This window comes from Drosophila tropicalis, unplaced genomic scaffold (assembly GCF_018151085.1).
Source record: "Drosophila tropicalis isolate 14030-0801.00 unplaced genomic scaffold, ASM1815108v1 contig_593, whole genome shotgun sequence".
Taxonomy (NCBI): Eukaryota; Metazoa; Arthropoda; class Insecta; order Diptera; family Drosophilidae; genus Drosophila; species Drosophila tropicalis.
The window spans coordinates 14,936,063-14,962,094 of NW_027173070.1; the positions used below are offsets into that span (position 1 = coordinate 14,936,063).

The following is a 26,032-nucleotide window of genomic DNA, read 5'->3' on the forward strand; positions in this document are numbered from 1 at the left end:
TTTGTCCTTTTTATGTGGCGAAACCAAAAAATGTAAGTATTCTGCTGTATTCATCAAAGGACATTATAAACTACATACATATTAATTTATAAATAACAATACGTTACACTTTTCGTCCTTTATTCAAAAAAATACTAAATACGAATATTTTAAAAACCGTGAAAATATTTTAACAGCATCATTTGCGAGTACTTTTAATTTAACAGCTAATTTCGTGAACACTGTTAATTTTTTTAACAGCATCATTTATACAACACGAATACAAATCCGCAGACGATAGATATTGCCGATCGAGCGAAATAGTAATTTTTTAAATAAATAAATAGCGAACAAAATGAATTTTCAAAACGCTTGTGTGTTGGGACGCAAGAGTGCCAGCCTTAATCTAAAGAATGTCTCCAGAACAGGTAATATTGTTATAATTAAAACATGTTTCATTTTCCTTTTGAGTTGCATTAATAGTTTCTTCTTATTCATATCATCGTTTCTACGTTGCTTTCTTTATACCTATACATATTTTATTTAAGTACATTCATATGTATTGAAACATAGCACTCCAAGGGGTTGGACTTTGTCTTCGAGCCCGTAATGTTTTGCGGCAACTAAAGATTGAATCAATCTCGAAGGTCCAAAGTCCAACATTTTAATCACAGTGACGCGAACGGGCTACAAGATGGCACACATAGAAAGATTCACGTATACAATATTAATTTTATGTCTTTACCAATAGTTCAAAGCCGCCCTATGTCAGCAGCGGTGGCAGCCACTGCACCCAAACAGCGGAACAATTCCCAAAATATTGTGCTGGTCGATGGTGTGCGTACACCTTTCCTCACATCTGGCTCCACCTATTCCAAGTTGATGCCCCACGAATTGGCTAGGCACTCTTTGCTGTAAGTTAAATGATTTTTAAATTGATGTAGACAATGATAATATGGTCTTTAATAGATCTCTGCTGCAAAAGAACAAATTGGATAAGGAGCTGATCGACTACATCGTATATGGCAGTGTTATCCAAGAAGTAAAGACCTCCAACATTGCACGCGAAGCGGCGCTGGCTGCAGGATTCAGCGACAAGACACCTGCACATACCGTCACAATGGCTTGCATCAGTTCAAATGCGGTAAATATATAGTCCTCGAATTAAATTTATTAAAATGTTTAACTTCTCGGATTTGCAGGCAATTACCACAGGAATGGGTCTAATTGCTACCAATACTTATGATATTATTGTTGCTGGTGGAGTCGAATTTATGTCGGATGTACCTATTCGTCACTCACGCAAGATGCGAGCCTTGATGTTAAAGGCAAACAAGGCTAAAACTTTGGGCCAACGCCTCTCCCTTTTGTCCACATTTAGGCCGGGTTTTCTGGCTCCCGAACTGCCAGCAGTGGCTGAATTCTCATCGGGAGAAACGATGGGACACTCAGCGGACAGGTTGGCCTCTGCATTTAATGTTTCCCGCGAGGAGCAGGATTCGTATGCTTTAAGATCGCACACATTGGCAAAGGAGGCTCAGGAAAAAGGCTACTTTACTGATTTGGTGCCATTCAAAGTACAAGGTGTGGATCAGGTTGTGGACAAGGATAACGGTATTCGTGTCTCAACCCCTGAAAGTTTGGCCAAACTACGACCTGCTTTTGTGAAGCCCTACGGAACAATTACCGCCGCGAATGCTTCATTTTTGACTGATGGCGCTTCGGCTTGTGTGATCATGACCGAAGAGAAAGCCAAACAGTTGGGCCTGAAACCCAAGGCTTATTTGCGTGACTTCCTTTATGTGTCGCAGGATCCAGTCGATCAACTGCTGCTTGGCCCTGCATACGGTATTCCCAAGCTTCTGTCTAAAGCTGGTCTCAAGCTGAATGACATTGATTCCTGGGAAATCCACGAGGCCTTCGCTGGACAAATTGTGGCCAACTTGAAGGCTCTTGACTCCGATTGGTTCTGCAAAACTTATCTCGGTTTGAGCGAAAAGGTCGGCACACCTGACCTCTCAAAGTGGAACAATTGGGGTGGATCTCTGTCGATTGGCCATCCCTTCGCAGCCACTGGAGTTCGTCTCTGCATGCACACAGCCAACCGGCTGGTTCGTGAAGATGGCAAGCTGGGAGTTGTGGCAGCATGTGCTGCCGGTGGTCAAGGAGTAGCCATGCTAATTGAACGTTACCCGGGTGCCACCGCCGACTGAAATAATTAGAAGAATGTATGTGTGCAGTGCAACTGCGACTTTGTTTAGCCTTTATACGCCCTTAAACATATAAATAAAAGTATATTTTTTGAATTTAACGTATTTCTACTCGTTCTCAGTCCGTCTCATATAGCTGCTGATGCTTTAGTTTGGTCTGAAGAATATCATTCTCATTGTATGACAAATGTAATGGCGGTATCAGAGCACATGCCACCATTCTGCTCTCAGCATTCAAAAAGTTAAAAGTAGCGCAAGCCTATAAATCAATTAAATTATTGTAATAAGTGATGCTCTAGTCATAGCGAAAAACTCACCTGCTCCGTTCGCAGGATCTCGACGTTTATTTTATATTTCTTCATAAACTCTATAATCCGCCTCGATAAAGATGGTGTGGGGCTCTGGTCGCCGATCCCAATTATAAGCACATCGAGTTTGGGATCTAGGATAGGGAACAGGCTAAGACTCTGTTCATTTATGTCCTCGAATGTGTTCACATTCCATGAAAGCACGGACCTGTAAGATTCAAATTGTAGAAGAGCATTCCCAAGGTTTACATAACTACTAGGTTTCGCTTTTACCTAGGAAAGACTGTAATTGGTCCTATCAAAACCATATCGTTGTTAAGTCTAAAGCCATACTGACTGTATCCAGTTATCATTAATCCCAGATCGGTTTGAGTATTAAAAATTGACACTTTTGTTTTTCCATCGCCTTCGTATGCTTTACTTAGGCGAACACATGCATTTGAACCCGTTATCAGCTGTTTAGACGTTGTTGTTATAGGGACAGTTGGATGCAGGAGCCGAAAGTTACTGCTCCGCTGTGCAGCAGTCCGTAATGTTCGTGCAATCATATATTATTGTTTTTATATTGACAATTTTCAATATATATTCCACCGACTTGGTTGTAATTTTTTATCAAAACAACCAAAAAACGTTACGTTAAATGAACATAGCGTAACGTAACATTAAAGTACTCCAAAATGATGCTGTTAATTTAACGGAGCTCGCAAACGATACTGTTATGTTTTTATTTCAAAATCACACACAAACACACACATAAAACATATACTTCATATATCATCTATTCAATATTCTTGTTAATGTTAATTAATTGCGTCAAGTCCATTTTACGGATTCCCTGAGTTGCTGGAAATCAAAAAAGGAAGAAAAAACAAAATCCTAACTTGTTGCGCGAAATCTTATAAAATAGTATGTGATGAGACACAAACAACAAAGCAGTAAGTAAACACTTGTTATCACAGCCATCGATAAGTAATCCATTGGTCATCAATTGCTAATTAAATTAATAAGTGAACTAGCTATTCATACGCATATGGTATATACCAACCCACATAAAATTCCCATCTGTATGTAAATCTTTTATTTGTGTATACATAATACATACATACATATGTATGTGCATTTACAGATGTATGACAAATTTCTCTGAACATATATATGTATGTATATATTGAACGCATACATTCGTGCATATGTATGTATATAAATATGTGTACACAATTGCGAGATTTGGACAAATATTTTGCTGGAACATTTTTTTACTTTTTTTGTTCTAATAATAAATCGAAGCTATTAACGGTTTATTATTGGTAAGTCTGACGCAAAACTTCAGTCATCGTGAAAATGAAGTTCAGATAATTTCTAAAAAAAAGAATAACAAACAAAAATATCTGTTGTAATTCGATGCAGCTCTCATCGTTAACATTTTTGATTCCAGCATTAGGCCTATCAAAAATAAAGTAGATATAGTTAATGTCTAATGTAAGTCGATTGCCTATTTGATGAAATCAGTCAGGCATATCAGTAAAAAACGAATGTTCCCTCGTCATACGAGGCTACTTTTATACTCCGAGATATCGGCGGCAAAATGAGGGACAAGTCATGTAGATTAGTCAAGGTGCACACCTGTTTTTGTTTAGTTCATATGAAATCGGACCTTTTAGTTTTTCAGATAATAATATTACTTGTAATTTTTGTTGATTAACTATCATTAATAATGATGTATAATTGTTATTGTTTTATTTATTTCAGAAATCCCCACTCGAAAGGAATTTATATATTTGAAAGTTGAAAGCTACCTCAAAACACCAAAATGATTGGGCCTAGTTCGCAAATAAGCAAAATACTATTAACATTGTTGTTTTTGTTAATAATATTTTACATTTTTATGGATGTTGAGCTCTATCTACGAATTCACAATTATGCGATCGATCGAAATTATCACACAAACAGCTCGGTATCATTATCAGTACCGGCTTCTATAACAGCGGCCCCCGGGGTATCGAATTTGGCAGGAGATCTAGGTAGCAGCAGTAGCACGACACTTCCCACCGTTGACAAACAGCCGTCCTATGAAGATCACACCTGGATATCCTGTGACATTAATCCGCTGTGTCATGTAACAGTAAAAGCTATATTACTCGATCACACCAACCACTATCTATTCGCACCATTAGCCACCATCTTCGACAATGTAATCGGATTCTCTCGATCCGCGTTTATAACACCCAACATGATCTCGTTTTTCCATGTGGGCGTTGCGTGTGTATCGGGAAAGCTTGTAGCATCCGATAGCCTGGGATATCGACGACTCGGAGTGCTACTCTTTCAGATACGCACATTCCTCGATGATCTGGATGGACATGTGGCGCGTGTAAAGAAACATATTCGTGGTGAACGCTCGGAAATTGGCACATCAGGCTATTATGTGGACGGACTCTGCGATGGACTTGGGTGCATTGCCCTTTTACTGGGTATTTTCTTTTATCTAAAGAACAATCCACCCCGTCGGGGTTACTCAATTATACCAATGAGCGACACGTCCAAGACCACGCCCGAACCAACAATGATTCCGAAAATAAAAGCAAGCACCCGCAAAGTGGCTAAGAATGTAATAAGCTTCACAGGACAATTACTACTTAGTTCGACGGCATGGAATCGTTATATTGCGGTCTATCAGAATATGCTGGAGCGTGAAGATGTCACCAATACACAGTACCAGTGTCAGAATTATGTATTTAAATCCACTTGGTTCTTTTGCGTAGCGTGGATGTGGCGTATTGTAAATGTACACGCATTACTGCATTGTTTGCTGCTCAGCATTTTCTGCGACAAATTGTGGGATTTCCTGCGAGCGATACGATACAGTGGTTATATAATCTTGTTAGTTGCTATTTGTTTAACTGAAATGCACATCCTGGAGGCCCAGAACTATATTTTTAATTCAGCAGAGTGCAGTAATATTTCACTGTGATTTTACTAATATTATGAAAAATACAATAATATTTGTGTAGTTCAAATGAATGCCTTTTTAATTCTGTAATTGTGTCGGACTGTAAATTATTAGTAATCGATTAACTAATAATATTCAGGATAATTGTATGTAGATATTCATATTCAACATCACATCTTCTGCTGTGATACACGATGGAGCAAATTTTTTATCAAATTCTGATCAATAAGTATCTCAACTATAACAACTGTGTTTAATATTAATGTTGATATTGTCAACCACAAAAAAAGCGACCGTTACCTAAATTAAACATAGTTTTTATCCGTTATTTAATTAAACCCAAACATTTTATAACGAAATTAAAAGCCCAAGTAACCGCCGAAATGTTGTATTTCTTTATAATATTAATGGTTGTAATAATAGTTTTTCATAGTGGGCGTATATTATTGTAGATTACATCTCTTGAAACAAAAGATCCAAGCTGAAATATTCCAAACATTAAAAAGTAATAAATATAATCATGACATGCTAGAATCGAAAGAAGTTAATAAACTCCATAACATTTAGTATATTGTAAGTGGGATTAAATTGACAATACATTAAGTTTATTTTCAATACATATAATTTACAAGATTTAAAAGGAAAAACGAGCGCAATACATCATAAGTTTTTAATTCTAAAAAAAAATTAAATTGGTAGAGTATGTAAGTAAACAATTATTTAAACTTTATACAAATATTCAATTCTAGTTGAACGAACTTTGAATTAAATATAACTATTCTTAGATATAAAGTTTATCGATAATATCGATAGGGCCATCTCTAGTTTAATGCATGGTAACACCAAAACGGTTTAACTTCAACACACGGTCACTCTTTATCAGAAATTTTTTCTTCTTACGGCGTCGGAGTTATTTGTGTTATAATCAGGAGATATGGTTTATTTAACGATTGCAAATTTATTAACGATGAAATTGTAAATATTTCTTATATTTTTAACGCACTAAACTAATTGAAAGTGAATGTGCATTACTTGGCGTGTGTTGTGTTCGAGAAACGAGCGTGCAAAAGTGATTTTGGTTCTGAGTGTGCATTTGAATCCGTATCGTGTGAGAGTGAGAGAGAGAGAGCAAGCGTAAATGGAAATACATAAAACTATATAATACACATACAACATAAAACATTACGTGTGTGAGCTCGACCAAAAAAAAAAAAGATTGTGCGTCTACTACCCCCTATCAATAGTAAGAATGTGTACCCTTATTTAGTAAAAAGTCTAGAAGTTCGTATGGGAATCATAATAGTCATCGCTGGTCCTTTTCAAAATGTTTATTGCATGGCTTTAATTTTTTTTTTTTTCTTATTGTATTGTATATATTGTGTCTTTATTTATGTCGCCGATCAAATCCGGAACTCCAGTCACATTTTCAATAAGTACGCCAAACTTTCTCACCCCTCAAAAAAATGAAAAATACTTCCAATAACAGAATTTTCTTTTAATAAAAAAATTATATTTCTAGTATATTAAAATCATTCAGAGTTTTGCAAAAAAAAAAATAAAACATTTTAGCATTTCAGAAACAATGTCTCACAGGGCAAGCCGCGAAAGCGTGAGCGAGATGGTGAGAGAGTAACGATGAATAGAAATACTCATTCTATTTATTCGATATTTATTTTATTGCTTCTGCGCAGAATAAACTTAAAGGAATATCGGTTAACCGTTGTTTTCGTTTGAGTTTAAAAGAAAACATTTTTATTCCTTTCAATAATTCAAATTTAAGTTAAAATATAACGAAAAACTAAAGTAAAAAAAAGTTAACCTCACTTTTAGACCACACTTTCAAGAAAACCCAAACAAAATATGGCATAAAATCTTTTAATTATATATTAGACTCTTTTTTAATTAATTTTACAATTTTTTCTTTTTTAAATGTGAACCGGTTTTGATTTGACCTTTAATGAAGATTTATCCCATGCAGAGGGAGGGTATTATTAATTTGGTCAGATGTTTGTAACGCACAGAAGGAAACATCTCCATTCTTTGATTAGCATTCAAAAGAAATCGATAGAAGAATTTGTCTGATTGAAATATGCTTGAAAAAACCATCACTATGATTTAGTTTGGGTCAATGTAATATCATCATTTTAAATACATATTTGATTTTACTTAAAATATTTACTTTAATATTGATTTGCAAATATTTATTTAAAAATCAATGTTTTACCAAAATTTGCACGACCACTTCGAAAACTCACATGTTAAACAATAAAAGACCCGCAAAAAAAGAATATTATTTGAAAGACTGTAATTTCAGGGGCCGACAAAACTCAATCCATGAATTTTGTCAAGCTTTCAAGGAAAAAATCAGGGTCCTAAGACTTTTTTGCTGTCTATTGTCTAGGGTTTATTTTTTCAATAGGATTTTTAAATAATTATTGTTTTGACCTAAGGGATATTGTATAAAATGTTGTTAGTTTTTATGTGTTTTCTCAGGATTATTGTGCGTGTATGTGTGAAAAAAACGCATCTAATAAACATCGGTATTCCGAAGTTAACTCGGTGTATAGACATACATATGTATGTATGTATGTATAAATATTAAATTCTAGATTTGAGTCTGGTATGATTGTTGACTGTAAAAGGAGTTGTTGTTGTGAGTCTGTGTATTGTTTATTGTTTGTGTATGGGTTTTTGGAAAAAAACAACAGAGTGTGAGTTTTATTTTTAAAAAATGTAGTCCCGGAATGAGTGTTTTGTATTTGTCTGTAATCCTATACATACATATATAGTATTTCTTTAGAAAGGAGAGAGAGAAAGAAAGAGAGAGAGTACGAGATATGTATATCTGTGCGATGCTTCAGTTGATTGAATGATGATTGGATCAGATCACTTAGAGTGCAAGTGTTTTGGATCTTCAGTGTGTTGCAGAACTATTTTAATTTATTTGCTGTGTCATTTTAGAATTTCATATTTAATACCACATAATGGATTTCGTACAAGTATCAGAGGAGGAGGGTGATGAGCCAATCGAATTGCCAGCCGAGGAGGATGGGACATTACTTTTGTCCACTTTACAGGCCCAATTCCCTGGCTCCTGTGGCCTTAAATATAGGAATATGGACACTAAAGCAGTGCGTGGTGTTCGTTCCAATGAGGGCAGACTTTTTCCACCCAGTGTCGATTCGGGCTGGGGAGAGTACATCTACTTTTGCGTATTTCCAAAAGGTATAACGAATTTCCAAAGCTCTGCCGCACAGATCGACAGTCCACCTTATCGCCCGATATCCATACCTCCCATAGAGAACAAGCGTAAGAGTGACGATAATTTGGAGAACTCGACGGCGAAAACAAAACGAATAGAAACACGTTTGCGTTGCACAGACTTGATTGTCCTTGGCCTGCCATGGAAAACGACTGAAGATAGCCTACGGGAGTATTTCGAAAGCTTTGGCGAAGTGCTCATGGCCCAGATAAAGAAAGATGTGAAATCGGGTCAATCTAAAGGATTTGGATTCGTACGATTCGGTTCGTATGAAGCACAAATGCGTGTTCTCTCTAATCGTCATCTCATCGATGGCCGTTGGTGTGAAGTCAAAGTACCCAACTCCAAGGTAAGATAGCCGAAAATTAAAACCAAATGAACTTTTGAATTAAATCCTTTTCTATTTCTCTAGGGGATGGGCCATCAAGTGCCATGCAAAGTGTTCGTCGGCCGTTGTACCGAGGATATTAATTCCGATGATCTTCGCGAATATTTTTCAAAATTCGGCGAAGTCACAGACGTATTCATTCCTCGGCCATTCCGGGCATTCAGTTTTGTTACATTTTTGGATCCAGATGTGGCTCAATCACTTTGCGGCGAGGATCATATAATTAAAGGTAATTCTATTGACACCGTTCAAAAAAATTACAACTACTAATGGGTTTTTTTTCTATTTAGGCGTTTCTGTACATGTGTCAAATGCCGCACCAAAAGCCGAGCAGAATCGAAATCATCAGGGACAAAGTTACAACTATAACTCGGGAAACAGTTTCGGCATGCATTCGTATCATCATCCCCAGGGGAATCACATTAATTCGGGCCGTAGTGGACACCACAGAGGTAATAACCAACACAATGCTCATGGAGGTGGTGATAACTCGGCAATCGCTAATAGTCACGGCAACATTGGCAGTGGTGGCTATGGTGGTATGGGTGGCAATAATTTCGGTGGTGCCAATTCTGGCGGGGGCGGCTACAATAGTAGTGGTCACAATAGTGGCGGGAATATTAATCGTCAGGATGGTGGCGGTATTCCCTATAATAGGCCAAATAATTTTCATGGCATGAATCAACCGCACAACGGCAACGTTGGCGGCAGTGGCGGTTGGATGAACAGGGGACATTTGGATATGCCGAATTTGCAGGCATTAGGCATCAATTCGCAAGGATCGAGCTCATCGAATCAAGGTCAAAATATGAACAACCCTTTAGGGGTCGGCCTTAATTTAAACACATTGCCGATGAACCCGGCTTTGGTTGCTGCTGCCCTAAATCAGTGGAGCATGCTTGGTAATCAGCTGCAAAATCAAAACCAGGATCAGCAGGCAAGCTTTTAAACACTCCTATCATTGTTTCAAACAAAAAACTCTTTCAGTTACTTTTCAGGGTGGCAATTTTTTATCATGGATGGCCCAAAACGGAGGTCACTCCAACGCAAATAACTTAAACAATTGCGGCGGCGGTGGTGGCGGTCGCAAGGGTTCCAATAACCCAAACAATTCAGGCTCCAGTGGCATGAACAAAGTCGACAACTCTGCCTGTAATGACCAACAGGTTAGTAGTTTACTGGCTTTTTAATTTGGATAATTTGGCTTATATCTTCAATTTTGCCTCCTCCTGTTATTTGCAGAATGGCTGTGCACCCGGCAACTCTGGCTGGTCGAATCAGAGCAGTGGCTCCCAGAATTCTGTGGACAAGTCCAATTTTCTTTAATTCAATTTAATTTAGATACCAATATGTCTTTTTTTGGTACTGAAGTAAATATATTTAGGTATTTTTAATTTTATTTAACTAAAGTTTGTGTAGTTATGCTTACCTGAAATTGTGTATGTATGTACAATACTTGTCATAGCTTATTCTCAGAGTCCTATTGACGAAGTATGATACAATTGCCAACAAGAATGATGTTGACTAAATTACCAGGATCTTTTAAGTTTCGAAGAAGAAAAAACATATTGGACGATGTGAAATTTTGTAAACTTGAAATAAATACTTATTGCTTTAAAGAAGATATGAAGAGAGCTATAAGCAATTTGTTTAAGCAAAAAAAAAAAAAAAAAACCATGTAATTGGAAGAATAGAAAATTTTAATTTGCCAGAATGTAAAATTATTAAATGAAAACCCATTGACGAACATTTTCCCAAATTTGTATTAAGGGAAAATAATAGTAACGAATAGAACAGTGATGTGAAGTCTTGAAACGTCATCCAAAAAATATAATATCTCTTTTTCACAATTAAAGATATCTTAAAACAAAAAGATTAATACTAATTGTATAAAATTAAAGAAATATTGTATATTTATTTCGTTCACAATTATAAGTCATGAAGAAAATTCCACTTTCCACCGTCTTTTTATTCTCATGTGGATGGGGGGGTTTCTTTCAGCTCCCAAATTTTTCCGACTCGAGTCTCAAAAGCAGATACTATGGCAGAGTATAAAAGTGTTTACCTTTCGGTATTTGGAATAATGGAATGCAACGTTTCGAAACATATGAAATTGGAACATTCTTAGCGTTTACTTCAGTTAGATTATCTAGGAGCCAAGATTTTATATTGAACTATTTTTACATGAAAAATATTTTGCTAAATTATTTAGAATTCCAAATTTTTGGGTATTTCGACTTTCAAAGGGAAGTGAAACATTATGTGCTCTGCTAAAACGAAAGTGAAACATTATGTAATTAAGGGCCCTTGGAACCGGATGTCACTTGCCGTTATTGTTAGTTCTAAGGTGCCGGGAACCGAAAACAAATGAGACTCATTTCTAATATGTGCTTCACGTCTTACACTACATTTTTTCTGTAGCTGTTTTTTTTTTTTTTTTTTGGTAGAGATGATGAACCAAATTATTGAAGAAAAATTTATACCTCAGCAATTGCTACATTTTCTTGCTGGACGACGATGTTGCCAAATATTTCCATGCACTTTTCGAACAACAGATCATCAAATTTTCATAAACTCCGCCAGGGCGCTGGGCTTGCGGTCGCTTTGTGTTTTCAACAATGGTCTGACCATAAAAGTCTATAAGCAAGCGTGCAGACATTATCTAGAAGATCCCAAGGTCTTGACCTTATCGTCCACAACCATCATGAATTTGTTTACCTTGCTGAGTCGCGCATCCTTGATGGCAACGGATTTGGACATTTGCCCCGATTATATAGGATTTGGGGAAGCTGAAATAGAGGTTCCAAAACTTGCCGTACAACTGCCATTATCACAAATACAACCGCCCATATCACGTTTCAAAACTGAGAGTCAACGGGATTTCCTTCGAAGTTTCCCCGGCTATTCCTCTCTCATGGAAATTTTGAGCTCAATTTATTCCCATCGGATTGTTGTTTTTAATGCAGATTTATATTGGGACAAGTCGGTATACATTCCACTTCTACTACTCAATGACAGCGACCGAAAGAAGACAAACCTACGAGTCATGTGCATCGAAATAGATCCTATCATTGCTATTCACAATAGCCAGCGTGTGTCCGATTTTTTTGTCGAAGAAATTGGCAATACGGTGGGCATTGATGTGCCGCAAAGCACAATATTATGTTCAAGTACTCAGATAATATATACAACAGCCAAACAATTTCTACGTTCCATGGTGAGCCAAAATAGCGAAAAGTTTCAGAACATAAGCCACTTTGTGGTTAACGATGTCCACAATCATGAACCATTCACTGATATCTTGTTGGGCGAATTGCGCGATGCACTGAATAAGAATTTCAATTTTCGAATAATTCTCCTCTCCCAGTTGGTCAGCCCAACGCAATTTATAAATTTTTTTGGCGAGGGAGCTGAACTCAGCATGGAACGTCTTCACTCAACTGGTCCTCGGATTTTTTATCTGGAGGATATACACAGTTGCATTGCATTGGCCGGTATACACAAGGGCCCAGACATCTACAAGGATTTACCTCAAGTATTTCGAAATAAGAATCAACGAAATGAACAAATGGACAAGTGTTTGCAGGTCTACGAGGAATTGGGAACTGATGCATCCATTCGTCCGTTTCTCTATGCGATCAACTATGAGCTAGTACCCATAAATTACAGACATTCGATCAGTGGAAAAACGGCCGTACTTATTGCCTCCCAATTGAACAATGCAAGACATCTACGTCTCTTGTTGTATATGGGTGCGGATCCCTATATGGTAGATGAACAGCATCAGAATGCCATTTCATTGGCCGCCATGAAGGGTAACAGCGAGTGCATCGATGTCCTTAATAACTACAGTCTGCACGGTTATGTGGTAAAGAATGCCAAGCCCGAATTCCTTGACTACGATTTGATAATCGACATAATGTACATGTTATGCACTAAGCCGGAATTTCCTCCAGGTAAATAAATTTGCTTTTAATACTATTAAATCACTCTGAAATTGAAGCTTTACTTCGACTCAAGGATCTAATTATAAGGTTTGATCCAGGGAAGTTTAACAAGAAACTAATGGTGAAACAATTCTAGTGTTTCTAAGCTTTGGGAATTTGGTTGGGTTCTAATTTTTATTATTCTAATGTTTATTACCGCCGTAATGTGATTTTTTTATCCGATTGAAAATATTCTATTAGTTTATTGGTTTTTGGCAAGAAGCTTACAAAATTTAAAAGAAGCTCATTTTATCGCTAGAATATCCTCTAACTACCGTCAAAGTTTTATTGATTTAAAACTATTAAATCATATTATTATATATTAATATTAATATAATAAAATAAGGTAAGAACGGTTACTTTAAAAATTTATAATTTAAGCTTGAGAAGTCGATAAGGTATATGTATGTATGTACATATTTAAATATTTAAATAAGATATGATTAAATTATTTAAGTCTTAACGAAAGTTTTTAATGAAGTTGAAAGCAAGTTAGCTTTGTTTTCTCTGTATTGGGAAATAAGCTGCTTGCTTAAAATATAGTCGAATCGATTTCGCTTTCTGTGATTACACGTGCATGTGATCGGTCATGTGTAAATAGGCCCTGCAATTTTTATCGATAAGTTTCGCATTTTCTGCAAAGTATTGTTGTTTTTGTATCAAAGGCAAAACTTTTAGAATACTTTACCTTGGAATTTCTTGAACAAAAATGAGCATATATTTAGAAAATAGCGAAGGAAAATTTATCCCAGCTACAAAACGCCCAGATGGCACATGGCGGAAGGCGAGGCGCGTCAAGGATGGCTATGTACCACAGGAAGAGGTGCCACTGTACGAGAGTAAAGGCAAACAATTTGTGGCCAAGAGGCAGACAGGTGTACCACCGGGTATGTGCCCAATTGTAGCAGCCGAAGCGAAAAAGGAGCGCGAAAAACAGGAAAAGGCCAAAGCCAAAAAGATCGATACAGCGAAAGTAACCAAGACCGTTCCTCCATCCTCAAGTGTTCCACAAGTACAGACCACCACCACCAGCAGCAGCGCAGCAACTAACACTCCTAAGGCTAATCAAACTGCGGCCAAGAAAAATGTAAATGCCTTGGCCAAGACTTTAGATGAATCCCTCAAATTGGAGGACGCTTCTGAAGCAGATGCCGCCAAACTATTAAAGAAACTTCGTAAGAAAGTCCGCGAAATTGAACAAATCGAAAGCCGGATACAAGCAGGAGAGCAGAAAAAGTTGGACAAAGATCAGCTAGAGAAGGTGAAAAAGAAAACGGAAATCCTGAAGCAGATTACTTCCCTGGAGCAAGATAATCCTGCATTGCGGCCATCATAGCCGCCATCAGTTGGTGGCCATTGTAACTCTTGTCAAATATATAATATTAAGTTATCACCGCCATTTTTTATAAGTGTAATTTGTCGTAAAGTTTGTTTCTACTTTTTTTTTCTTTGATGTTCTTGTAACTGAGCAATCATCTCAAAATTGATTCTTAGATAACTAAGACAACTATAAGAGCAAATGTCGCTTATATATTAATTGTAGGTAATTTTTACAAAAAAATAGAAAACGAAATAAAACTCTTTGATGCAGTCCATATTATCCCTTTCTATGAGTATTAAGCAGATCGTTTTTGTTGTATTTCAGGAAACATTTTAATAATTCTGCCCACTTATTATCATATTGTTAAATTGAACTACATGTTGTTAAGCCATTGTTTGACCGAGAACCTGCAAGAGTTTTCCATATTCCTATTGCACGAGGACATGACCAAGGAGTATGTAGAGACCATAATAAATGCACGTTCTGATACCGTAATGGTTATCCTGGCCACGGATATAATTGAGTCGTTGCCACTGCGGATTTCATTCAAATATGAAATCGATACGGCATGTCATAAGACATCGATCTATGATAGTGATAGCTATTGTGTCTATGACAGATATGAATGGGTAGCCAAGGATTGTCTATTTCGCAGGCAATCGCTTCTCGATCCCGAAGGTGAGTATCTCCAAGTATCTCGCTCTACTTTTCATTTGACTCCTTTCCTTGCAGATAATGATACACAATGCTTTCGTTTAATATCAAAAAATGACTACGGCGTGCTTAATGAGATAAGTCGACCACGCTTACAGTCAATGCAGCTGGACAAGATTTGTTTGTTGGTCAAATTGCTATCGCCATATACAGTGATTAGTGAATATTTGAGCTTTGCCATATCGGCACCACCCTTGATAAATATACATCATACGGTGCAGATTCTAAAGAAAATCGAAGCTTTGAACGATGGAGAAGAAGTCACATGGCTTGGATGTCGACTGTTGGATATTCCAGTTCCCTGCCAGTTGGGACGTACTTTAATTTTTGGTATTTTACTCAGATGTTTGGACCCGATATTGACCATAGTAAGCGCTATGGTCAATACAGATCCATTGGGAATCCCATTCAACGAGGACATTGATCAACTGTGGGATAGATTCACAATTTTTATACAATGTCGCATTAAGAATGAACGTGCTCGTCTGGCTGAGAATCAATATTCGGATCATTTTGTTTTTGTGCGTCTATTTCAAGAGTGGCATTCTCGTATGGCCAAGAAACCGACTACATACTTGTTTTTAACCGATGAGTATGATTTTGTACTCAATGGCCTGATGGAACGGCTGAATGCAACACGTTATGAAATTATCCATGCACTGGAAGCAGCAAATTTAGTTCATAGTGAAGGATCGCTGAGTTTGGAAACGCTTAACTTAAAGTCAGCCAGTTGGCCCACTGTAAAGGCTGCCCTGACAGGCGGAATGTATCCAAATATTTGTGCCGTGGACAACGAGAGAAATTGTCTAAAGTCTGCGTATTCGGTCAATGTTCATTTGCATCCGAATACAGTGCTACGTGACTTTTTGGAACCTTTTACCAAGTCAGCTCAAAAGTTTCAAACACCCTGGATTGTTTGCTCAAAGCAGAAAAATCATATTGTATATGCCACTGTGGTTGTTCCTCTGGCGGTTGCCCTATTTGCAGGTAATGTCAGATTGATTCCTGTCTAAACTTTGGCATTTACTAATTGCCATTGTCTTTTTAGGTTCCAGCCATTTGCGTTCCTCTCAAGTTTGTGATACTAATCCTGCACCAAATGATCGCAATGTAAACCTATTTATTGATGAATGGATCTGGATGGTTATGCCAAAATCTGTGATCGAACTAGTCGTTAAGACACGACAATATTTCTTTAAATCCTATCATTACCTGTTGAAAAACTGTAACAATCCGGAGATGTGGGCACGTAACTCGAATTATTCCCTTCTGTATGATACATTGGCCACAGTTCTTGAGAATGAGGAGACTGAGGCTGGTTTCCAAAAATTTTCGGAAATTGATTATCAGCCATTTGTGAAGATTCCCAATAATTATATACTGGCTGTAAATCAACATTTCAGTTGGAATCAGGAGATTGATGATAATAGAGAACTAGCACGGGCAACGGCCTATGACTTAAACACACATTTTGTAGAAAGACAATTCTTTTTGTTGCACACCAAGGAATCCGCTGATGATTTCTATCTCAATATGAATGAAACATACATTGAGAAAGTGCTTGGAAAGTTTGCCCGACCAATTGAGTCACCAAATAGGCACATATTTGTTATACTCTATAGCAAAAATCCAGATGTAATGCTTAGCGTTAGCCGGGCTAGAACTTTGAATGGTGTATTTACATTAAAGGAATACTTTCGTAATACAATTCCAGTATACGAAATGTTGTAAGTACTATATCGCATAAAGTTTTCTTAAAAATTCATTTAATTTCCCACAATTCCGTTTCAGGGAAGCATGTGCAACAATTAATGTGAATGTGCCCAATTTCGATGGACGTTTAATATCATGTCTTATTGATAAAAGAGTTGGAAAACTAATAATGGATTTGTTTGCCTTTCGACATCATTGGATTCATAAGAGGTAGTAGATCTTTCTAGTACCGAAAAATCATCTACATACATATTTGAAAATTTAAAATTTATTTACATATTTGAAAATTTAGTTGGTATTTCAAGTAGACAAACGGGTTATCTGATTTTCTGAAGATTTTGTTTCATTTCATTGGTTACACCAATTTAGCCTTAAAAATAAATCTAAATGAATAATAATGCATTTGTTTTCAGACATTCGTTCCGTACGGATGATTCTTCGGATTCTGAATTGGCCTCTCAATTTCAATTTCTATTGCGGGATAATAATTTAATAGCTCATATCGAAAACGTTTAATTAACTCACTGGATATGAATTAAAACGATGTTTTCCATGAATGTAATGCAGATGACACCAAAAAAAGAAGGAATCGGTTGATTTTATAATTTATACACTTTACTATGAACTTTTGGTTATCTCTTACTTACTTAACTGTTCCAAAAATAATCAAAATGTTGTTCAACATGAAAAATAAGAAAATTTTGAAGAATTTTAGATACTGCTTTTTATATTTATTTCTAGATACAAAAATATTCGAGTTAGTACAGAAGCGACATGTACACAGAAATGCTTTATATGAAAATCTTGGATTACACAAAATGAGTTTTTAATGGCACCCGCAGGATTTTACAATCATATTCTTATATTTCTTTAAATTGACATTCTCGTCATTGAGATGATATAACACAGGAAGTGCACCCAACCGTGTGGGTGCACAACATGGCTTTGGCACTCTCTTGGGCTCCATGAGATGGACCAAAGTCTGCACAATAGCATGATTGGTTGCATTCATGTGTGCATTTAGGGGAAAACTGCATTCCCCGCTGCAGTAGAATGCACCATAACCCTCTGGTGCAATTATCCAATCATGCCAACCCAAATCCTTAAAGTCTATGTATAGGGTTTGCATTTGACAGCTGCGTGAATTATTCGATGGACTATCGAAAAATGGATGCATCGACTCGGATTTCTTTTTCCGACGCTGAGTGCTGCGTTTTGCTCTATGATGATTGTTATGGGCCGTGGCCTTGATCAATTCGGGTCCCCGAAAGAAACCAATCATAAAGGGTTGATATTCGTCATCTAATTTTACTTTGCGATGTATTAACAGTCCGATATCATCTAGTTTCACCTCCCGATCCGGTCTGTTAACAGCATGTGCTCCTATATAAATGCCATGATTTGCCTTTCCATTCACTAGCCAATCGTGCAATCCTTCTGTCACATTCAGTTCCAGCCAGCCAACAAAATCGCCAGTTGTATTCACAGAAGATAGAATTTCCATTGTCGTTTGGCCGGTAGTTCCCGCACCAATTAAATATACTGAAATGGTAAATGCTTTATTCGTTGTCATCCATTTGCCCTCGTTGGAATCCTGATAGATGCGCAACTCTGCCATCATTAGGGAATTATCGCTGGGCACATTGGACACATCGAACCACAGACGTCGTCCGTGTTCGTGTCTGAGTTCATCGACATTATGATTTCGTTTATTTAAAAACGTCATTATAATGTCACTTTCATCTATGGCCTGCTTATCGAGATCTGTGATGAAATTCTGATTTTCCTCCATACTATCATTTAAATCATCATCCAAATCGGCATCTCGTTTCGATCTTCGATTATGATCAGCAGATTCGCCTTGGTTTGCATGACCCAAGCCCTCCTCTGCCGTAATGCGATGATAGACATCAAGTAGGAATTTCGGCGCCGATTTTCTTAATGAGAGCTGATGGCTGTTGTGGTGCATAGGACGCTCGGCTATGCCCAAGAATTCCAATATCTCGTACGAAACATCCAGTTTGTCATCTTCACTGAGCATGCGATGCATAATCGTTTGATCCTTGCCATTGTCAATATAAATTCCTGACTGTGTGGCTCCCACACCATTGGGTGCCGGCAGAAAAAGGATCAGCACTATTAGATATGGAGACAGATACAAAGATGCCGAAGGGCTCCTCAAATTCGAAAACATTTTGTGTGTGTTTGTTTGGACGTCTGGTCGGGTTTGGTTAATATTTTGTAAACTTGCAGTTTACACTTGCCAAGGCCTTGTTGCTACACTCAAATCCAAATGGAAGTTAAACTGCATGCAGATGTTTCTTCTTTTTTTCCTACAATGGTGAAAAAATTCTTGGAAAATTTTTTTTGACGCACTTGTATACAGATTTGTTGTATGTATCTTAATCTTACAGATGCTGTTTCAATTCTCAACAAGTTGGCAGAGCGATCGCTTCCAAACAGGGCTGGAACCAAACAGTTCACCTGTACTTCAGCACTTGTTGAACATTTTGAGTAGAAGATAAATTAAACTATATAATATTTTGAAAAATTGTAAAAATTTAAATATTTTGTGCCTATTTTATTACTATATTAGTTTTGAATAGGTAAAATAAGTTTTTAATTTAAATTATTTAAGAACTTTCCAACACTATTTGTGTTTATTTTCAAAACAGAAATTTATCGAATAACCTGCCATCGCTCTCAGCTGTCATGGGATTGTTTTGTAGCCTACAGATAAAGATACAAATACTTGTGCATTGTGTGTTTTTCTTTCTATCTCTTGTCGTTCTCTTTTGTTCGACTCTTTTGTAGCATGTTGGTCTCTTTCGTTGGACTCATTTGCTCGAGTTCGACCCTTTTACCTTATGTTGGTACTATTTTTCCCGATTTTTACTCTTTTGTTCGAAGCTGGGGACTCTTTTGCATGAACTGCACTCTTTTGTTGCATGTTGGATGCTTCCAACATGTTCAACAGAGCCACTAGCTAAAAGAAATTCGTTGTTTATTTTTTTATAAAAATTTTTTTAAATTTTTATTGTGCAAATAGAACGCTTCAAGAGAGGTTAGTCTTGTTGTTGTTTATTTTTTCTTTGCTCCATTAACTGTGTGCGATTAAACCAATTTGGAGAGTGAAATCTTGTCTGTTCCGCCGCTCAATAAATTCAAACGTTCATTCAATAAATTCAAACGCTTGTGGCGTATATTATTAAACATATGTATGTGAATTGAATACAATTGAAATACAAATAGTTTTAAATAAAAGCAAATATAATATATAATATCTATACGTATGAAAAAAAAAGTGTAATATATGCATAGAATTGCTATAGAAATATAGTCAACGTTAATTATCGAACCGGTTTTGATTCCGCAGCACAATATCTAATTCATTCAAAACAATAATTTCTTAATACCACAAGTTGCGTTTTGGAATTGTTATGGAACCATTTTGTGTCATTTGCTACGTAGCCCTTTAAGTAACTTTCTCAAGTTCAATGTCATTGGGATGAATGTAATTGGGTTATTATGGAGATGATTAGGGAGAAATAATGGCCATGGCCGGCCAGCGCACACCCTTCTGAGTCACATAAAAGGCATGATGTCACGAAATGCCAACCACATTACACTGGGAACTATAATATACATACATACATATGCTTTTAGATGTATCATGTCGTACATAAATTTATAAAAGTATGCACATATATACATATTTATATATACATTTGTGTTAGACACAAAATTTATGCGTCCTCCAATGGTTTCCCATTGCGGAATTCCGTTTTGTTATGTATGTATGTATGTATGTAGAATTTTTCATTTCTTAAATAGATCTACGTTGACATTAGACTGGAGTATGGATACGAGTAATGTAATTAAAAATGGGAATCATTCTCGTTAAGCTTTCGTAATTTGACCCCATTAACAGATATATGTGGGTGCTTTGGGAATCTATTAATCGCACAAGTGAGACAAGTTTACTACAATATGTTCACTTCATTATACCTTGCACCTTTAGGATGAATTGGTATAGTCAGGAATAATAGCCATGGCCAACTAGATATGTCCGTCTGTGAGAACACTTACGAGCTTAAGAGCTAGAGTCATAAAATCGCATGTCACACTCGCGCTGACACTATAGCCCACTTATATACATATACTACATCGGAAGAAGATCCGTCACATTTGAAATATTCTTAAATTTGGGACTCTAATATTTGTTACCAGCTTCAGTAACCCGAACAAATTTCATGAAAATGAGATAAAATATAACCAAATTATATGTATGTATTAATGTTTTGGGTGAACAAAAGGAAGAATTCACCGAGGGGCGCTAAAATGCTTTTATTATAAGAATATTAAATATTTTAGTATGATCTAATGGATTCTATAATGGTTATTGTATGGTATACAAAAGTCGTTACAATAAATTATTTAATTTTGTTGTTTATAACTGAACAAAGTTAAGCTAATAAAACAGTTGACATCTATAGCTCTTGCTCGACAGTATAAATCGGTTTTTAATCTAGATATTTATTTAAGAATTATTTGGCCTTTTATACCCATCAACAGTTGGCAACAGTTAAAAATCTATTTTGACATTTTTACTTTAGATTTCGGACACTTGTTAGCAAATTTATAAAGGAGGAGCACCATGGATGAGCTTAAGGGATTCTTTAGACAGGCTGGACAGGAGTTTCTTAATGCAGCTGGCGATGCTGCAATGGGTGTCGCCAAGGATGTTGTCGGCTCGGTGATTAACGAAATATTCGTGAAAAAGGAGTCCGATACGAAACGTGTCCTGCCAAATATAAAAAACATGCGTGTGGTAAGTAAATAAAAATCTAACTCAATGACTCCTTTGTTGAGTAGAAGAGGTTATCAAAATTTATGGTTGCCAGTTGCCCATTTTATACGAATGTCTCATGCATGTACACATGGTGTTAACACTAATTGTTCATTATAATCATACTAGCGACCCTTACAAGGTGCAGCCTTATACTATGGGAATGTAAGTACTTGTTGCCCGTCACTCCGTTTGATGTGTGTGTCCTTCGTTACAACTTTCTTGATGTTATATTGTGTTTGTCTGTAAAATGTTTCATCCATTTATCTCCTCATTTAAAGATTTACATATATTTATACTTTCACTGTATCATACAAACAAAGAAACAAACATACATGCGTAAAATGTATATATAAATATATTTGAATTATACTAATCCAAATTTCAGATTATAACAAAAACTCATTTGATATCTGCATATTTGCTAATCTTCTAAATTGTTCTTGAAACTTTTATAGCTGGGTGAGAAGACCTCAAGCCTTGGCCAATATTCTGAAGTACAGGACTATGAGACAATTTTGAATAGTTGCTTACAAAGCGGATCCCTGTTTGAAGATCCCCTCTTTCCAGCCAGCAATGAATCACTTATGTTTTCACGTCGGCCAGATCGTCATATCGAATGGTTGCGTCCACATGTAAGTATCATTTAGGTTTCCATTTTGAAAATTATTATAATAATTAATAATACTTTTATTATAGGAAATTGCTGAAAATCCTCAATTCTTTGTAGAGGGTTATTCGCGATTTGATGTCCAGCAGGGTGAACTTGGTGATTGTTGGCTCTTGGCAGCTACTGCTAACTTAACCCAAGAATCAAATCTATTTTTCCGAGTTATTCCACCAGAACAAAGTTTCGAAGAGCGTTATGCGGGAATATTTCATTTTCGCTTCTGGCAATACGGTAAAAAAAATAAATGTCAAATTAATTGAATGCAATTAAATCTAATTAATTTGCAATAAATTATTTATGAACAGGTAAATGGGTAGACGTCATTGTGGATGATCGTTTACCCACATTCCGTGGAGAGCTATTATATATGCATTCAACTGAGAAAAATGAATTTTGGAGTGCTCTGTTGGAAAAAGCTTATGCCAAGTATGACTTCATGTTATTTATATCTATTTCCTTTTTATGATGCAAAAAAATTAACTATTTTGTAAATTCTAATTCAGACTTCATGGCTCTTATGAGGCTCTTAAAGGTGGCAGCACCTGCGAAGCCATGGAGGATTTTACTGGTGGTGTTAGCGAATGGTATGATCTAGCCGAGGCTCCAGCGAATCTTTTTACCATTCTACAAAAGGCAGCCGAACGTAACTCAATGATGGGTTGCTCTTTGGATGCCGATCCTAATGCGTATGAGGCTGAAACTCCGCAGGGATTGATTCGTGGACATGCTTACTCCATTACTAAAGTAAAAATATATTCAAAATCGAATTTGTAGTTTTCATTTAAGGAATTCTCTGCCTTCTATAAATAGGTTTGTCTTATAGACATTGTGACACCAAATCGTCAAGGTAAAATTCCTATGATACGCATGCGTAACCCATGGGGAAATGAAGCCGAATGGAATGGACCATGGTCTGATAGTTCACCAGAATGGCGCTATATTCCCGAGGAGCAGAAACAAGAAATTGGCCTTACATTCGATCGTGATGGAGAGTTCTGGATGTCATTTCAAGATTTTCTTAATCATTTTCAACGAGTGGAGGTAAACTGAATAAACAATTTATTGATAATGATTCATAAAAGCAATCTGCTCTTTAAGATTTGTAATTTATCGCCGGACTCACTGACGGAAGATCAACAGAATAGTGGTAAACGCAAATGGGAGATGTCAATGTATGACGGTGAATGGACACGAGGTGTTACTGCTGGAGGATGTCGCAATTTCTTAGACACCTTTTGGCATAATCCTCAATATATAATCACTTTAGTGGACCCAGACGAAGAGGATGAGGAGGGCCAGTGTACTGTGATCATTGCTCTAATGCAGAAAAATCGCAGATCTAACCGTACAGATGGATGTCTTTCAATTGGTTTTGCCATCTACAGTCTAACGGATCGTGAATTGGAAACCAGGCCACAGGGCCGTAACTTCTTTAGTTACAAGAGTTCTGTGGGACGTTCGCCTCATTTCATCAACACAAGAGAAGTATGTGAAGCATTTGACTGTTCCATTAAATAATCAAATTATTAATTTCTTTTTAATTCTTTTTAGGTTTGCTCTCGTTTTAAATTGCCTCCAGGTCATTATCTTATCGTGCCTTCCACTTTCGATCCAAACGAAGAGGGCGAGTTCATCATTCGTGTATTCTCTGAAACTCAAAATAATATGGAGTGCGTATACAATACAGCAAACGAAGAAGAAGAGTTTGTATATTAGATCTAATTCGATTGCCTTGCATATTAGGTTTTCAGTCGTACCAACGTGATGTCGGTATGTCCATGCATATATACGATATATATGTTTGCAAAATAGATAATTTGTTATATATATATATATTTATATATAATTAGTAGCCGTTGGTTGCGTTTTTAATATTTATTATACATTCCCCCATAATCTTAAGAATGAATGTGTTTGTATGTATATATACTTAAAAACCCCTTCCTCCCAGCCAGAATGTTAGCTCGATTGTCCAATGATGAGTATTATATGCATACTTGGATTGTTTTTAATGGTTTTTTCAAATAGTTTTTCATTTAATTAGTATTGGGAAAACCGAAATTTTTAATTTTCTCTTCAATTTCAATGATTCGTAAACTAACTTTTCTTGCTATATTGTATTATTTTACCTATAAAGTCCAATAAACTGAACGCCAGACGACAAATCTTTAAAAGTGTATTATATGTTTCCAATGAACACCACAAACAAAAGCTTGAGCAACATTTTGATCATTTTCAAGACCTAAAACCTCTAATTTAGTATGTAGAGTTAAAATGGTTTCCGCATTTCATTCTCATCAATCAATTCATTTTACACTTCTATGTAGAGAAAATGATGATCATGTGGGATACGGATTTGGAGGAAAAGCGGATTCGGTAAGTCTAACATACTTTATTAAAGTATAATATTGGATTACTAAATTCCTTTCCGTTTAAGATAACACCTGGATTTCCAACACCAAAGCCTGTCGATCCTCAAAAAGAAAGTTTACGACGACTGTTTGATAGCATTGCTGGACAAGATGCAGAAGTCGATTGGATGGAGCTCAAACGCATTTTAGATCATTCCATGCGGGATGGTAAGCTCTATTTATATATATTCATGAGTCCAATCCATGAAATCGTCGAAAAACTTTGTTGACTTTTCAGATTTACCAAAGCCAGTTGTGTATAATCGTTTTGAGGGAAATACATTTGGAACTCAGGCTGCTGGGCCTGGAGAAGATGGTGGCAATGCTTGTGGCATATTGTCCCTTATATGCGGACCATTCTTGAAGGGAACACCCTTTGAGGAACAGCTTAATATGAATGATCATGATCAGTCCAAGAGATTAATGGGAGATGGCCCAGGCGGAAACCCAGCAGCAGGTGGAAAGCTTTGAAATGGCAACGTTTTTTATGATACTAATTATTATTATTATTATTTTTTTTTGGTTAAAGCAATTGTTGATGAAACCCATGGCTTTTCTAAAGACATTTGCCGTTCCATGGTTGCCATGTTGGATACAGATAAATCTGGAAAACTTGGATTTGAGGAATTCGAAATGTTGCTAGCCGACATAGCCAAGTGGAAAGCTGTTTTTAAGGTTTACGATGTTGAAAAAACTGGCCGAGTCTCAGGCTTCCAGCTTCGTGAGGCATTGAACTCAGCTGGTTATCATTTAAATAATCGCGTCCTCAATGCATTGGGTCACCGCTACGGATCCAGAGATGGCAAAATCGCCTTTGACGATTTCATTATGTGTGCAGTTAAAATTAAAACATATATAGGTAAGATATTTATATACACATGTATATTTTTTGATGAGTATGTTTAAACCATTTCTTGTTTGCAGAATTATTTAAGGAAAGAGAGAAAGACGACACTGCCACGTTTACACTGGAGGAATGGGTGGAACGTACAATTTACTCTTAAAAACTTTTATTTTAATGGTTAACTAGCAAATCGATCAAAGTGAAATCTTCATGTGTAATCTCTGTTTATCGAAATCTCTTCAAATTTGTTTCAATATAGATACCCAAATTTTTTCTGACTTTTTGTTGAATTTCTTTTGTTTAACAATTCGTGATTGTAGTTGATTTTATGATGGGGGAATAGCAGTGGGATGCTATTTCATATATGAAAGAATGTTAATTGACCAACTCAATTGCCTATAAAACAGTCGTTTAACATTAGCCATTT

At 36.5% G+C, this 26,032-nt stretch overlaps 8 protein-coding genes across 12 annotated transcripts; 6 read left to right on the top strand and 2 right to left on the bottom strand.

Annotated features, from left to right (window-relative positions):
• Positions 1-241: 241 nt before the first annotated feature.
• On the top strand, positions 242-2,294 carry Mtpbeta (mitochondrial trifunctional protein beta subunit). Its single transcript, XM_068289586.1, has 4 exons — positions 242-407; positions 731-893; positions 949-1,123; positions 1,182-2,294. Exons 1-4 carry the CDS (start codon positions 335-337, stop codon positions 2,190-2,192), a joined length of 1,422 nt encoding a protein of 473 aa, XP_068145687.1. The 5' UTR covers positions 242-334; the 3' UTR covers positions 2,193-2,294.
• LOC137576462 (NADH dehydrogenase [ubiquinone] 1 alpha subcomplex assembly factor 3) lies at positions 2,211-3,136 on the bottom strand. Its single transcript, XM_068289588.1, has 3 exons — positions 2,771-3,136; positions 2,507-2,705; positions 2,211-2,448 (listed from the first exon to the last, which is right to left on the bottom strand). Exons 1-3 carry the CDS (start codon positions 3,043-3,045, stop codon positions 2,308-2,310), a joined length of 615 nt encoding a protein of 204 aa, XP_068145689.1. The 5' UTR covers positions 3,046-3,136; the 3' UTR covers positions 2,211-2,307.
• Positions 3,137-3,228: 92 nt separating this feature from the next.
• On the top strand, positions 3,229-5,514 carry Cpes (Ceramide phosphoethanolamine synthase). The gene is made up of 2 exons (XM_068289587.1): positions 3,229-3,432; positions 4,247-5,514. The coding sequence occupies exon 2, from the start codon at positions 4,308-4,310 to the stop codon at positions 5,466-5,468; it is 1,161 nt and encodes a 386-aa protein (XP_068145688.1). The 5' UTR covers positions 3,229-3,432; positions 4,247-4,307; the 3' UTR covers positions 5,469-5,514.
• An 821-nt stretch (positions 5,515-6,335) lies between these two features.
• Positions 6,336-11,050, top strand: TBPH (TAR DNA-binding protein-43 homolog). Of its 3 annotated transcripts, XM_068290604.1 has the most exons (7): positions 6,337-6,690; positions 8,409-8,672; positions 8,748-9,058; positions 9,122-9,326; positions 9,388-10,034; positions 10,096-10,263; positions 10,340-11,050. In XM_068290604.1, exons 2-7 carry the CDS (start codon positions 8,432-8,434, stop codon positions 10,421-10,423), a joined length of 1,656 nt encoding a protein of 551 aa, XP_068146705.1. In that variant the 5' UTR covers positions 6,337-6,690; positions 8,409-8,431; the 3' UTR covers positions 10,424-11,050. The 3 variants fall into 3 exon arrangements, with proteins under 3 accessions (XP_068146704.1, XP_068146706.1, XP_068146705.1); XM_068290603.1 differs by having other exon boundaries at positions 6,336-6,690; positions 8,409-9,058; XM_068290605.1 differs by having other exon boundaries at positions 6,336-6,690; positions 8,409-9,058; positions 9,388-9,549; positions 10,085-10,263.
• A 428-nt stretch (positions 11,051-11,478) lies between these two features.
• bgcn (benign gonial cell neoplasm) lies at positions 11,479-17,545 on the top strand. 2 transcript variants are annotated; one of them, XM_068288637.1, is made up of 6 exons: positions 11,479-13,053; positions 14,729-15,082; positions 15,137-16,105; positions 16,167-16,845; positions 16,910-17,041; positions 17,245-17,545. In XM_068288637.1, the coding sequence occupies exons 1-6, from the start codon at positions 11,547-11,549 to the stop codon at positions 17,345-17,347; spliced, it is 3,744 nt and encodes a 1,247-aa protein (XP_068144738.1). In that variant the 5' UTR covers positions 11,479-11,546; the 3' UTR covers positions 17,348-17,545. The 2 variants fall into 2 exon arrangements, with proteins under 2 accessions (XP_068144738.1, XP_068144739.1); XM_068288638.1 differs by lacking the exon at positions 17,245-17,545 and having other exon boundaries at positions 16,910-17,045.
• On the top strand, positions 13,712-14,678 carry Pym (partner of Y14 and mago). Its single transcript, XM_068288641.1, has one exon. It carries the CDS (start codon positions 13,793-13,795, stop codon positions 14,417-14,419), a length of 627 nt encoding a protein of 208 aa, XP_068144742.1. The 5' UTR covers positions 13,712-13,792; the 3' UTR covers positions 14,420-14,678.
• On the bottom strand, positions 17,541-19,272 carry gbb (glass bottom boat). Its single transcript, XM_068288640.1, has one exon. The coding sequence runs from the start codon at positions 19,023-19,025 to the stop codon at positions 17,658-17,660; it is 1,368 nt and encodes a 455-aa protein (XP_068144741.1). The 5' UTR covers positions 19,026-19,272; the 3' UTR covers positions 17,541-17,657.
• A 588-nt stretch (positions 19,273-19,860) lies between these two features.
• Positions 19,861-25,883, top strand: CalpA (calpain-A). 2 transcript variants are annotated; one of them, XM_068288639.1, is made up of 14 exons: positions 19,861-20,049; positions 21,448-21,662; positions 22,139-22,315; positions 22,380-22,581; positions 22,656-22,776; positions 22,854-23,094; positions 23,161-23,391; positions 23,449-23,835; positions 23,902-24,020; positions 24,678-24,726; positions 24,788-24,929; positions 25,000-25,218; positions 25,291-25,620; positions 25,686-25,883. In XM_068288639.1, the coding sequence occupies exons 2-14, from the start codon at positions 21,489-21,491 to the stop codon at positions 25,763-25,765; spliced, it is 2,472 nt and encodes an 823-aa protein (XP_068144740.1). In that variant the 5' UTR covers positions 19,861-20,049; positions 21,448-21,488; the 3' UTR covers positions 25,766-25,883. The 2 variants fall into 2 exon arrangements, 1 of the variants encoding a protein (XP_068144740.1); XR_011032253.1 differs by lacking the exons at positions 25,000-25,218; positions 25,291-25,620; positions 25,686-25,883 and having other exon boundaries at positions 23,902-24,120; positions 24,788-24,862.
• Positions 25,884-26,032: the final 149 nt, after the last annotated feature.

Bases quoted from the DNA above. Each gene is read 5' to 3' on its own strand.
- CalpA (XM_068288639.1), top strand. From the start codon at position 21,489: ATGGATGAGCTTAAGGGATTCTTTAGACAGGCTGGACAGGAGTTTCTT. The intron at 23,392-23,448 runs GTAAACTGAATA...CTGCTCTTTAAG, and splicing joins ATCATTTTCAACGAGTGGAG to ATTTGTAATTTATCGCCGGA. The intron at 24,930-24,999 runs GTAAGCTCTATT...TTGACTTTTCAG, and splicing joins AGATCATTCCATGCGGGATG to ATTTACCAAAGCCAGTTGTG.
- bgcn (XM_068288637.1), top strand. From the start codon at position 11,547: ATGATGAACCAAATTATTGAAGAAAAATTTATACCTCAGCAATTGCTA. The intron at 13,054-14,728 runs GTAAATAAATTT...GTTGTATTTCAG, and splicing joins TAAGCCGGAATTTCCTCCAG to GAAACATTTTAATAATTCTG. The intron at 16,106-16,166 runs GTAATGTCAGAT...TTGTCTTTTTAG, and splicing joins GGCGGTTGCCCTATTTGCAG to GTTCCAGCCATTTGCGTTCC.
- LOC137576462 (XM_068289588.1), bottom strand. From the start codon at position 3,045: ATGATTGCACGAACATTACGGACTGCTGCACAGCGGAGCAGTAACTTT. The intron at 2,706-2,770 runs GTAAAAGCGAAA...TGAATCTTACAG, and splicing joins CCAATTACAGTCTTTCCTAG to GTCCGTGCTTTCATGGAATG. The intron at 2,449-2,506 runs GTGAGTTTTTCG...ATTGATTTATAG, and splicing joins AGATCCTGCGAACGGAGCAG to GCTTGCGCTACTTTTAACTT.
- gbb (XM_068288640.1), bottom strand. From the start codon at position 19,025: ATGTTTTCGAATTTGAGGAGCCCTTCGGCATCTTTGTATCTGTCTCCA.
- TBPH (XM_068290603.1), top strand. From the start codon at position 8,432: ATGGATTTCGTACAAGTATCAGAGGAGGAGGGTGATGAGCCAATCGAA. The intron at 9,059-9,121 runs GTAAGATAGCCG...CTATTTCTCTAG, and splicing joins TCAAAGTACCCAACTCCAAG to GGGATGGGCCATCAAGTGCC. The intron at 10,264-10,339 runs GTTAGTAGTTTA...TGTTATTTGCAG, and splicing joins CTGCCTGTAATGACCAACAG to AATGGCTGTGCACCCGGCAA.
- Cpes (XM_068289587.1), top strand. From the start codon at position 4,308: ATGATTGGGCCTAGTTCGCAAATAAGCAAAATACTATTAACATTGTTG.
- Mtpbeta (XM_068289586.1), top strand. From the start codon at position 335: ATGAATTTTCAAAACGCTTGTGTGTTGGGACGCAAGAGTGCCAGCCTT. The intron at 894-948 runs GTAAGTTAAATG...GGTCTTTAATAG, and splicing joins TTGGCTAGGCACTCTTTGCT to ATCTCTGCTGCAAAAGAACA. The intron at 1,124-1,181 runs GTAAATATATAG...TCGGATTTGCAG, and splicing joins CTTGCATCAGTTCAAATGCG to GCAATTACCACAGGAATGGG.
- Pym (XM_068288641.1), top strand. From the start codon at position 13,793: ATGAGCATATATTTAGAAAATAGCGAAGGAAAATTTATCCCAGCTACA.